The following is a 12676-nucleotide window of genomic DNA, read 5'->3' as shown; positions in this document are numbered from 1 at the left end:
ATATAATATGGTAGTACTGGTACATCTATTGAACTACTTTTAAATCCCTATTTATTTTTATATAACCATATAAACACAATTTTATACTAGTGGAGTACTACAAAATAACTTTCTTAAAGTATTATTTTCAACATATACATCTCTCTTTCTCTCTCACACACACATAGTATGGTTTTTTCTTTGATTTATAATTCATTCTTATTAACAATTTCACAATTTAATAAGGTCTCAGTAGTACATTACATAAAAGCCATTGAAACATCTTAGAAGCTTATTTATAAATTCTTTTAAATAAGCTTAGCTAAACAACCCCAAATTTTTATATGATTGTGCAATGCAATATTTTCTCCACTACTGACGTATATTTTGTTAATTTTATAACTAAATGCTCGACTTCTTACTGTTATACAATAACTCCAATCAGTATTTATTAGTATAAAATTAAATTTAAAGACAACCCCTAATTTTAGAGTAACCAAACCCAGGGGTGGCAAATCGTGCGTGTCGGGTCGTTATCGTGTCGACACGATAACGACACGAACACGATAACAACAAACACGAACACGACCCGTTAAGAAAACCTCAAACACGAACACGAACACGACACGAAACCCTCAGACACGAACACGACACGAACACGACACGAACCCATTAACGACACGAATCATTTCGGGTCAACACGACACGATAACAACACGTACATGAGATGACACGATAACGACACGATAACAACACGACCTTAAAAACATCCAAAAACATCCAACTGCTGATTATAAAAACTAATCCAAACATAAAAACATCAATAATTTCTTAGTAACAAAATCCAACAAAAATCCCACAAAATTCAACAAAAAATACTTCATTCTTTCTTCCAAATTCATGGTCAATGCAGCAAGCAACAAACTCCATCAGGATCTTCCTATCTGCAAAAACATAATTTAAGGAAGGAACAATTAAATTGATGTATTGTATATTGTACAAATTAAGCAATTAAGCAAGTATGAAGTCTAACCAATGAAGCTTTGAAGAAGTAGCAAAAGTGGTGGATGTGGAGGCTGTTGAACTTCCAGTTTGAGCTTCGTCATCGACATTTAAAAAGTCTTCGGCTAAGTCATTTGTTGGTATTTCATTGTTGATGACTTCGAAAGAAAAAAAAAATAGAATTAATGAACTGATTTTAATAATAAGTTTAGAATGAACTAAACAAATAACCAATACCTTTTTTTCCAAACAATCAATCTCGGGTGCATATAATCGCCTGTACTGTGTCCGACTTGAGTGAACTACGGTATTGATCAAGAACTCTTCCACCAACACTAAACACAGATTCAGATGCAACTGTAGTTATCGGAATGTTAAATAAATTATTTAAAATGAATGTTAAATAAAAAAAGTAGTCGTAGCATTTTACTTTAATTTTCCAACTATTATAATTTGGTAGAAGTACATATCGAGACGGTTGTTATGAAAAATAAAAAAATGTGTTGAAAATACTAACAAATCTTCGAGGCCGGTGTTGGGTGTTAAATGTTTTTTCCATTTATCAGAATATACCACTCCTATAAATGCCGACATTGGTAGATACGACTGCCAAATCCTCACCTCTCTTCTTATCCCCAAAATATTGATATAAACACCGATTTCTCAGAAGATTTGATCTAATTTGTTTGTTAATTTTATAGCAATATCACTAATTTCGCTGCTGATCTGAACGCAAATGGCGGGAGTGGACTATCTAGCTGATGAGAGGAACAAGGCGGAGTTCGATGTGGACTCCATGAAAATTGTGTGGGCTGGTTCTCGTCACACTTTCGAAGTTGCCGATCGAATTTCCAAGCTTGTGGCGAATGATCCGGTATACTCTCTCTCTCTCTCTCTCTCTCTCTCTCTCTCTATAGCTGATTTGGTCGGTAGTTGAATTTGGGGTTGTGAGAAGAACTTGATGGAGTTTAGACGGTGATTGTTGATGTGATCCTAATTTGCTGTACGGAAATTGATGAGTGAAAGCTTGCTGTTCCAAACTTTATTTTGCAGTTGCCTTTTTAGTTTGGGGAAAAGAGAAAGTTGAACTGAATATTATTATTCGGAGCGGGATAACATATTATTAATCTTATGTATGAGCTTTTCAATCACTGCAAATAGAAGTGCCTTTCCATGGAAAGATATTCACAGAAATAAAGATAAATTAACTTTGGAGGGGAATTTGTGCTTAACTGTAAATATATGAGAGGGAAAAATACCAAGTGACAAGCTAATTCTATGGTTAATTATGATTTCCATGATTCCTCCACAAAGAAACTTAAAAAACATTTCATGTATATGCCTGTTCCGGAAAGTGGACGATTTAATTTGAAAATTATTTGATGTGGTGGATGGAACTTTTTTTTATAATGAGAATGGATTAAAGGCCATTCTTACGCATTGACAATTTTTGTCGTGCTTCTTTGACTGGATGAAAGTTAATCAAGTTATATCGTGGTTGGTTTTAGGCATTTCGAAAGGACGACAGGCCTATGCTGCCAAGAAAGGAATTGTTTAAAAATACACTTAGGAAGGCAGCTTATGCATGGAAGCTTATTACTGAACTTCGCCTATCAGGTTGCTTTTTTCTCTTACCAAAGTTGTTTTAACTGATTTTTGTTACCCATTAGGAGTAGATAAATAATCATGTCATTCTGGTGTTTGTTGTTGCAGAAGAAGAGGCATCTAAGCTAAGGTTTTTCGTGGATGAACCAGCTTATACTGATCTTCATTGGGTAGCTTCCTACTTCTTATTTTCATTTCTGTTGGATATTGTTATCTTTTGATATTTTACTTTTTTTATAAGCTTTTGATAAAAATCAAGCAACACCTATACATGCAAAATAATCAGTTATTGTAATTTGCTCTGTTATTATCTCCAGGGAATGTTTGTACCAGCTTTAAAAGGGCAATGCACTGATGAACAGCAGAGCAAGTGGCTGCCATTGGCGTATAAGATGCAAATAATTGGCTGCTATGCCCAAACTGAACTTGGTCATGGCTCCAATGTGCAAGGCCTTGAAACTACTGCTACATTTGATCCTCAAACTGATGAATTTGTGATCCATAGTCCTACATTGACTTCAAGTAAAGTGAGTTACATGAAAGGGATCTGTGTATCTTTTTACTGAATAAAGAGATATGTTGTTTTGTTTCTGTGAACTTGCAGTGTTATCACACAGTGGAAGTTCTATGCACAGTCACTCTCAGTTTCTTTGTTGATCTCTTCTATAATGTCCTTAATTTGAAACAGACCTCCAATCTAGATCCTAATGTCTGATTGTTTCATAAACAGTGGTGGCCTGGAGGGCTGGGTAAAGTATCTACACATGCTGTAGTATATGCTCGTCTCATTACAGATGGTAAAGATCACGGTGTCCACGGTATGTACAAGTTATCCCTTGTGTTGGTTCGTATTGATGTAAAAGTATCACCAATGACAGCATGATGTACATTTAGGTTTTATTGTCCAACTACGGAGCATGGAGGACCATAAACCACTTCCAGGAATCACCGTTGGTGATATTGGAATGAAATTTGGAAATGGAGCTTACAATACCATGGACAATGGTGTGCTGACATTAGATCATGTTCGTATTCCAAGAGATCAGATGATGATGAGGTATGATGTGATCCAATCTTACTTTGCCGTTTCTCATTGACTATCCAGTGCATAAGTATTAAAATTAACTCAAACTCACATTCAGTTGCGGACCTTCTAGTTAGTGGTGCTAATCATGCAATCTACAAAGGCCATTTTGTTTTATCTATGGGATTAAAGAATCCATCCCTATTTAATGAAAGTAAGCAATTTAAGATTATCCAAGCAAACTCCGGGAGTCCTAACTGTCTTTACAGTTACAGTTCTTTGCATGGACAATTAAATTGGTAAAAATTAGCTTGAGGGTGGAGCAACTCCACTTTGTAGTAGTCGAGGAGTAGTAACAATTTAGCAGGATGAGAGTAAGTAAAACAAGAAAAGATAAAAAAAGAAAAGAAAAAGATAAGACTGCCGAAGATCATGCATTTTATTCTACTTGAGAACCAAGTCACATGGATAGGTTGAATTGCCTTGTCAATATTTACCTTTTTCCTTTCTCTTCCTTTACCTTGTTCCTTCTTTTCTTCCTCTATTTTATTTCCTATTATCCTCCGTTTCTTATCTACACTGAAAAAAATATCTCCTTTTTTCTCCTCATTTTAGAAAGTTTTTTCTATCGCAAGATTGTAGCATACCCCTGGTGTTCTCATGTAACAAAATACTAGAAGATAAAGTTTGAACATTGTATATTTTAGCAGTTTACATTAAATCAAGACATGATGCTCTCATTTGTTTCAGTTAGCAATTTGGCTCGAAGATTCGTAAGGGAGTTAAAATATGCACTTTATGGATCTTAGAGTTAGTTGTTGAAGTAGCTCCAAATTATGCTAACTTTTTTTATTTCCGGAAAAAAACCTATTTTATTAAATGAAATTTTCATTTGGGACACATGAAGAGTAATTTTGTGACTTGAGAAAGTTGAAACTACCAAAATACCCTTAACTTTTGTACTTAGTGATCAATAAAGACAAGAAAATCTGAGGACATATAACCATAATTTGGGGTGCATTTATTAACATGCTTTTGTGATGAACTGAAAATAGCTACAACACAAAGTACAAGGGCATGTTTTCCAGTTACCTTCCTTTTTTTGCATTGTAAAATAACTGTACATTATTTTGTTAATTTTTAAGATGTCAGTCACAAAATCAAGAAGTATGATTTTTGGCAATGTCATTAGAAGTTCCTTTGGATCTCAGGGTATCACAGGTGACTAGAGAAGGAAAATATAAGCAATCCGATGTACCACGGCAGTTAGTTTATGGAACTATGGTATATGTTCGCCAGAAGATTGTGGCAGATGCTTCTTGTGCTTTATCAAAAGCTGTTTGTATTGCTACTAGGTATAGTGCGGTCCGTAGACAGTTTGGATCACAGAATGGTGGTCCCGAGACTCAGGTAAACTATAGTTGTTTTCCTCAGCATTGTCTAGTTCAATTTTGGATGCCATACAATTTCTTCTGATCTAAAATAGAATTATAGAACTATCATTTTGATTGTTGTGTCTAAGAATGAAGCAAACCGGGGGGAGGGTGATGTGGAAAGTTAACTTCTTTCCTTCCTCAAAATTATAGAACTATCATTTTTTAACTGCTGCCCTTGTTGGTCTCCATTTTTGTCTTAAACCTCTACTCCCTCCGTTCGTGAAGAGTATGTACTATTTCCTTTTTCATCCGTCCCCAAAGAGTATGAACTTTCAATTATGGAAACTCTCTTCTCTCTAATGAGGTGGGACCTATTCTCCACTAACAATACTTAAAAATATTTCTCTATCTATCTCTCTCTTACTTTACCAATACTGCATTAAAACCCGTGCCGAACCCAAAGTTCATACTCTTTGGGGACGGGGGGAGTATTATTATTTGAATAATTCAATAGAATTGGTCTATTGATTCTCAAACCCTTTGGCCTGTTTATTAGTCATATATCCCAATACATGTCCAATTTAATAAGCTTGTTGGTTGTTACCTTCCGATAATAATTTACTCCTTGTTATAGTTTGTCTAGAAATCAATCTTTCATCCTATTAAGATTTAAGAAGCGAGAAATTAACATCAGAAAATAATTAACTGACATTTTAAACCAAAAGAGAGTGAGAAAGTTATAGAAATTCCTGACCAGCATTTTTCCACTTTTTAGCCCATCTAATAACTTTCATGATATTTGAATAATACTCCACATGACTAGCTCACCCTCAAATATATAAAAGAGGCAACTTGGTTAAAGTTGAATAGCACCCTAAGTATTAAAATGACTCACCCAATCAGCAGTCAGCTGTGTTTACATGCTGATTCCTACGAGGTAGCTGTATGCTTGTTGCTGAATTCTTTTTGCTGATTAGGTTATCCACAAAAGACGTAATTGGCTGGTCCTTTATCAGATCTTGATGAATTGTTGTAACTTTTTTTAGGCACATATAATCTTATCCTTATGCTTAGAGTGCACATTATAGGAAGTCTTACACCGGCTTGATACAGGTGATTGACTACAAAACTCAGCAAAACAGACTATTTCCTCTACTGGCTTCTGCTTATGCCTTTAGATTTGTTGGTGAATGGCTCAAATGGCTGTACACGGATGTCACTCAAAGACTTGCAGTCAATGATTTCTCAACATTGCCTGAGGCTCATGCATGCACTGCAGGATTGAAGTCCTTGACTACTACTGCCACTGCTGTAAGTATTAATTAAGATATGGTTTCCATCATGCTAAGTCTTCCATTATGGATTTAGGCTTGTACGTAATTGTATGACATGGTCTATAAATGTTTCAGTAATAAAAACAATGACCTAGTTGCAGCTGATTTAATAACATTTTCCTTTCCTTTGTTAGTCCTCTTTAAAGATTCTTCTAATCTCTCTCAGGATGGAATTGAGGAATGTCGGAAATTATGTGGAGGCCATGGTTACCTCTGTACCAGTGGGCTTCCTGAGTTATTTGCAGTTTATGTTCCAGCTTGTACATATGAAGGAGACAATATTGTTTTACTTCTACAGGTAGTCCCCGATTTGTATGCTAGACTTGTCAAGCTGTTTAATGATACAACATTTACGTGTACTAAGTTTGAATTCCAAAGTCACACATTTAATATTAGGTACTCTGTTGAGTATATAGTTTACCTATATGATAAGTTTCAACTTATTAGACTGTAATCTGTATATCTGCTGCAGGTTGCTAGGTTTCTCATGAAGACTGTATCCCAAATTGGAAGTGGCAAACAGCCAGTTGGTACTATTGCTTATATGGGAAGGGTTGAACATCTATTAAAATCCCGCTGCAGTGTCCAAAGAGGTATCTGGTTTACTTCCTCCACCCTCTTTCTTTATTTCTTTTTCCGTTTTCTTTCCTGGTGAAAAGATTTGTACAATGAATTATGGAATATCACTAACGTCCATCAGGTTAAACTTCGATCTAGTTCAACAAGATTTCATCGAAGTGTGTATTATTTCTAAAATGAATGTTTGTCATTCCTCAACTTTGTTATTGGAAGTTACTTATGGCTCAAACTTGTCACTATGACCAGTATGATCTTTGTCGCCTGGGAAGATTCAGTTTATTGATTTGGTCTTCCATGTCTGCTGTGCAGCTGAGGATTGGTTAAATCCTAGTCAAGTGTTGGAAGCTTTTGAGGCAAGAGCTGCTAGAATGTCTGTCTCCTGCGCTCAAAATCTAAGCAAGTTTTCCAATCCTGAAGAAGGTACTGAATTTTAATTTTAACTTGAGTCATTTAATGTATTCTTGGTCAGTAGGGTAAACTGTGAATAGTGCCTGATAGAGTGAAGGGATTGAGATAAACAATGTGCACGAGAGCTGAATCAAATAAATTGAAATAAGTACCGAACAAGGAAAAAACAGAGAGTAACCCTCCTCTTCCGCGGCCTACATCAGAAGCCGTCCAGACTCCAGAACAATACTACAACGATAATCTGAGCCTAACTCACTAATAGTAATAACTATTTAAAGAGCTACATAAACCCGAGGCCCAAGAAATAGCTTGAAGCCCACAGAAAAGCCTAACCCATTACTATTCCATCCATCCCTAACATAAATACATAATTTAAAGAAGTAAAAGATAACCACATCTAAATGATGAACGGTATCAGTGCCATATTGAAATTCTACTATAGTAATGTAAATGTGAATAATCAGATGCAGTTAGATGCAACTAGACTAGTAAGCTATTGCTAAAAAGAATCCACATATTGCAGTACTATAAGGCTTTGCACTAATATTAATCCTGGATTTTTTTTCTTGTTTACATGGTACAACATGATTGACATAATAAGAAACCACAGCGTTCCCATATTTCTTGATATTCTTGTTGGAGGCGGCTTGAAATTGTGTGGAGAAGTTTCCCACTTTACATTTGTGCGCGAGTTTTCCAACCTATTTCCGTCTTCCTCAATTGACTGCATCCAGAAATGTGTGTAACATTAGGAAGATATTATGATTGACTGTAATGGCTGTACAATTCTTGGGTGTGATTGGGCAGTTAATGTGTCATTTTCAGATTTTTGTCCGTACTCATGTTGTGGTACTACTTAACAAGTTAAGGTCTGTTTAACCATTTACCGTAGCAGGTTGATGTGGACTTGAACAGAATGATATTAGGTTGACATAATAATGATTCCAGCATTAGTAAATTAGTAATCCGTTACTTGATGTCCTGAGCCCTAGTAATCGTTAGTAGGTTAGGCACATGGCTCAACTGGTCTTATTTTACCTCCTAATTAGTCTACAGTTGAATATAATATCTCTTTTTTCTTCATGTGTAAACTCTCCTTAAAGCTATTAGTGTAAGATGGGTTTGACAAGTTACTTTTTCTTTTGATTTTAGGGTTTGCTGAGCTATCAGCTGATTTAGTTGAGGCAGCAGTGGCTCACTGCCAATTAATTGTTGTCTCCAAGTAAGCCTTTTCTTTTGTTATTTATACTTTACTAGATTTGTTGCTGATGAAGCCCAGTGCTCGAGTTTGATAAATTCTTGGAGTTTGCTTAATTTTTCTTCTAGTAGTCATCTAGTCACAGTTGGATTTCTGAAGACAGGATTGTTTTGGGCACTGGCTAACTACTGTGTCTATTTCAGTTTTGTCTCTCTAGCAACTAAAGTTCTCAGATGTCTGAGTAATAAGTGGTAGATTCTTTCAATAATGTTTTCGACCTTCAACCAATTATTCTAGTTTTTACAGGAAACAAAGTCTCTTCTTACCAGCGCAAAAAGACACCTTCCAGTTATAACAATTCCTGCATACCCCTCTTCTTTGTCCCATTTCATGCCATGGCCTTATTATTAGCACTCACACACCTTATGCTCTGCAGCACCCTGCATAGGACACACACATGCTTACATCTGAAATGTTCTGTTGTAGCCCTTCAGTTGATGGTGTCTTTTTAATGATAATTTCCAGTAGATTTCATTTCCACCCTAATTTATTGGTGTTTGCACGGACTCTTAAATCCATGCTCATTTTAGCTCTCTCTTTTCTATGATTGGGATCTCGGTTAGTTGAAATGTTGTGCATGTTCTAGTGTCTCAGCAGCTTCAGTGGCTTCTTTTAGTAACTTCATGGGAAAACTTATCCCCTTTCTTGTAGGTTTCTTGACAAACTGCAACAAGATATCCCTGGTAAAGGGGTGAAGCAGCTATTACAAGCAGTATGCGGCATATACTACCTCTCCCTACTCCACAAGCACCAAGGCGAATTCCTCGCCACCAGCTATATCACCCCTAAGCAGGCGGCACTTGCTAGCGATCAGCTCAGGGCATTGTATTCCAAGGTTCGTGATCTACACTCACCCTTTTTCTTACAAATCTTGCACCAGAAAACTGATTCATCTCAAATCTGTTCGACTTCCTGAATTTGTGTAGGTTCGTCCAAATGCCATTGCTCTGGTTGATTCATTCAATTACACAGACCACTTCCTAGGTTCTATTCTGGGCTGCTACGATGGAAATGTTTATCCTAAACTGTACGAAGCTGCAAAGAAGGATCCTTTGAATGATACGGTTGTACCTGATGGCTACCATGAGTACTTGAAGCCATTGCTCAAGCAACAACTCCATAGCGCTAAGCTGTAGAAAATCTATGGTGGATACATTTGGAATAAGAGCGTTGAACAACGGCCACCAATAATTTAACTGTGTTTTATTAGTCTATGAATTCGCATATGTATTATTGTTAACTTGAATGTGTATGGGAGAATCTTCTCTAGTTATTGTGCAACTGAGCAGAAATACTTTCTTGGTGAAGTGTATCAGCGTTTGGCTTAATTGTTAAAGTTTAACCTTTTGGAATTTGGCCTCTTATTTTAGGTGATGAGTTATGTTGATAAATATATAGGCTAACTGAGATTATACAATAGATTGCTATGCTAATATCCATTTTGATAATTAATTACTAGTATTAAAGAGTAAAGAAATAAATAGGAGTTTGTTGGTAAATGACTCAATAAAAAAAAAGTACTTTACTCTTCCAATCTTGGGAAAACACGCAATTTCTCTTTTTTTTTGTCACTTTCGTATAAACATGGACATTTTTTTTAACATTATCACAATTCATTTACAATCACTTTCCACAACAATAACCCGTCACTAATACTTCCTCAATATGGATAAAAGTTAATAGTATTAGAATATTGACAGTGTAATGAGTTAGTGGAATATAAACTCTCTTTATTAGAAATGGATAAAAGTAAAGTATATCTTTTATTGATGAATGTCCCAAAATGATAAAAACATATTTTTGCGGAGTTAGTAATATAAATAACACTGAAACAAGATTCTCCCTCAATTCACTAGATGATTGTACGAATACTTCTTCATAATTTTATGGGAAAAGTGAGTAATTTGTCGGAGAACTGAATATTTGGAATATCCAAATAAAAACAAGTCTATGTAATTGTAATGAAGGGAGAATAAGTTTGTGTTTTTCGATGTAGGAGATAATTGTTTTGATTAAAACGAAGAGTGGAATGTGATAAGCTGCAAAAAAAATGGCATTTAGAATATCTGGCTTTTAGAAAACTGTCGTCAATTCCTTCCATGATACGTATAGGTTGATTCTTTAATTAAAGAAGAAATAAAAGAAAAAAATATGTTGGTTCTTTGACCCTTTTTTGTATCTCTTTCTCTTTTTCTTTTTCTTTTTTCGGTTTTGTATTTTAATTAGTCAAATTAAAGTGGCATTATCCGGCAATTCCTCATATCTTTTTTCTCTCAAGAATTGATCACTCTCTGGTTTTTTAGTTTAGTTTCTGCTAACTGCATTTGTATGTTGCACGTCATCGTTTTAATGTTGAATTTCATTCTTGTAATTTTCACAATGACTTCCACTCCACGCATCAACGTTTTCCCTTTAGATGGGAATTATTTAATAAAAAGAATAGTTAGAGATGTAAAGAACTATTAAAAAATCATTTCCTTCATATCTCACATGACACGATCCCTTTATTCGTTATGCTATACACATATAAACTTATCAATTTGATTTATAAACTAATTTAAGGCAATAATAGTACATGATATACTACATCTATTATATGTACATCTCCCAATAGTCTATTAAAACTTGTGTCCTCCAACGTTTTTTATAGTATTTTTTTAATTGTGATAAAATATCTTATAGTATTTCACATTTGATTGCCTTTTAGTTACATTTTTATCATACGTATAGATGATTTATAATTTATATATGTAAAATAAGTATGGTAATATTTGAGAATCTTGAATCGTACGACATGTCACGAACTTTATCTATATAAAATAGATAACTTGATACAAATAGAGAAAGAATAGATAATGCTAAATGAATAAACACTAGGGCATGAGTCAAATTAGTGCAAGCAAGCACTATATATAAAACCACAAACCCAAACACTCCATCAAGAATGGATCAACAAGTCATCATCTTCCAATATATTATGCATGAATCCACCCCCACCGCCGCCACTCCCTCCACAAATTCATCCAATCACAGTTCAACACCAATCCACAGCTCAAGCAAGACATACCGCGGAGTCCGGCGCCGGAGCTGGGGAAAATGGGTGTCGGAAATCCGAGAGCCAAGAAAGAAATCAAGAATATGGCTCGGGACCTTCGCCACCGCCGAAATGGCGGCGCGGGCCCACGACGCGGCCGCCCTTGCCATCAAAGGCCGCTCCGCCGTCCTCAACTTCCCAGAGCAGGCGGAGAAGCTGCCCCGCGCCGCCTCCAAGTCCCCGAAAGACGTCCAGGCTGCAGCCGCCAAAGCGGCGGAGATGGCGGCTGAGGACGGCGGCGCTACGGATCAACCCTCGCCCATGTCTTCTTCTTCTTCTCCCTCTTCTTCTTTAGATGAGGATGATGCGTTTAATGGTTTGCCGGATCTTTTTATGGGCGTCGACGGTCACCATCATCGTGATCGGTGGCTCTACTCGGCTGTGGCTGTGGCGGCGCCGTGGGTGGAGGCGGCCGGTAGTGAATTATTGCATGAAGGAATTTTCTCGTGGGACTTCACTTGAATTTTTAATTTAATAATAATTAGTGTAAACCAAAACAAAAATTAAATAAATGTGTTTGCTTTTGTATATCTCATTTTCTTTAGCTGGTCATTTTCATTTAATTTAGATATTTTTAGCTCAAGATTGAGTTTCATAGTTTAATACTCTACCAATTGACATTTTGTGCTCCAACACATAACACATACTAGTATGATTTAACTAATGCATTCTAAGTAACACTGTCACCAAAAAAATTACTCCATACACCAACTTTGGATTTATTAGCCGCAGCAGCTAATTACTATTAATTCAAAAATTACAAGATTTATGTATATTAAAAATAATTAATCTATACTAGTAGTAGTAGTATAATATAGTAGCACGTGGGGTAGTGCAAGAACAATGCATCATTGCATGGAAAATATGATGAAACGCTCAGCAAATAGATTCTGAGATAGGGTAGGGACAAAAACAAAGCAATCTCCTCTTAGCTTTATCTAATGTAGTACTCCATCATTGAATACCTTTCGTCCAAAAATTAATTTATGATTTTTGTTCTTTTTAGTATTGTGTTAG

At 35.8% G+C, this 12676-nt stretch overlaps 2 protein-coding genes across 2 annotated transcripts; both read left to right on the top strand.

The window, feature by feature from the left end:
• Positions 1–1537: 1537 nt before the first annotated feature.
• LOC121799893 (peroxisomal acyl-coenzyme A oxidase 1-like) lies at positions 1538–9917 on the top strand. Its single transcript, XM_042199407.1, has 14 exons — positions 1538–1855; positions 2490–2598; positions 2695–2756; positions 2904–3113; positions 3317–3404; positions 3481–3643; positions 4822–5020; positions 6100–6297; positions 6487–6618; positions 6793–6913; positions 7209–7319; positions 8460–8529; positions 9217–9400; positions 9492–9917. Exons 1-14 carry the CDS (start codon positions 1718–1720, stop codon positions 9699–9701), a joined length of 1995 nt encoding a protein of 664 aa, XP_042055341.1. The 5' UTR covers positions 1538–1717; the 3' UTR covers positions 9702–9917.
• A 1511-nt stretch (positions 9918–11428) lies between these two features.
• LOC121800179 (ethylene-responsive transcription factor ERF039-like) lies at positions 11429–12173 on the top strand. The gene has a single exon (XM_042199767.1). The coding sequence runs from the start codon at positions 11510–11512 to the stop codon at positions 12119–12121; it is 612 nt and encodes a 203-aa protein (XP_042055701.1). The 5' UTR covers positions 11429–11509; the 3' UTR covers positions 12122–12173.
• Positions 12174–12676: the final 503 nt, after the last annotated feature.

Source organism: Salvia splendens, chromosome 4, assembly GCF_004379255.2.
Source record: "Salvia splendens isolate huo1 chromosome 4, SspV2, whole genome shotgun sequence".
In the NCBI taxonomy this organism is placed as follows: domain Eukaryota; kingdom Viridiplantae; phylum Streptophyta; class Magnoliopsida; order Lamiales; family Lamiaceae; genus Salvia; species Salvia splendens.
The sequence above is the reverse complement of the archived record's forward strand: the minus strand, read 5'-3'. Positions and strand labels throughout refer to the sequence as shown.

Bases quoted from the DNA above. Each gene is read 5' to 3' on its own strand.
- LOC121800179 (XM_042199767.1), top strand. From the start codon at position 11,510: ATGGATCAACAAGTCATCATCTTCCAATATATTATGCATGAATCCACC.
- LOC121799893 (XM_042199407.1), top strand. From the start codon at position 1,718: ATGGCGGGAGTGGACTATCTAGCTGATGAGAGGAACAAGGCGGAGTTC. The intron at 5,021-6,099 runs GTAAACTATAGT...GGCTTGATACAG, and splicing joins ATGGTGGTCCCGAGACTCAG to GTGATTGACTACAAAACTCA. The intron at 6,914-7,208 runs GTATCTGGTTTA...TCTGCTGTGCAG, and splicing joins CCGCTGCAGTGTCCAAAGAG to CTGAGGATTGGTTAAATCCT.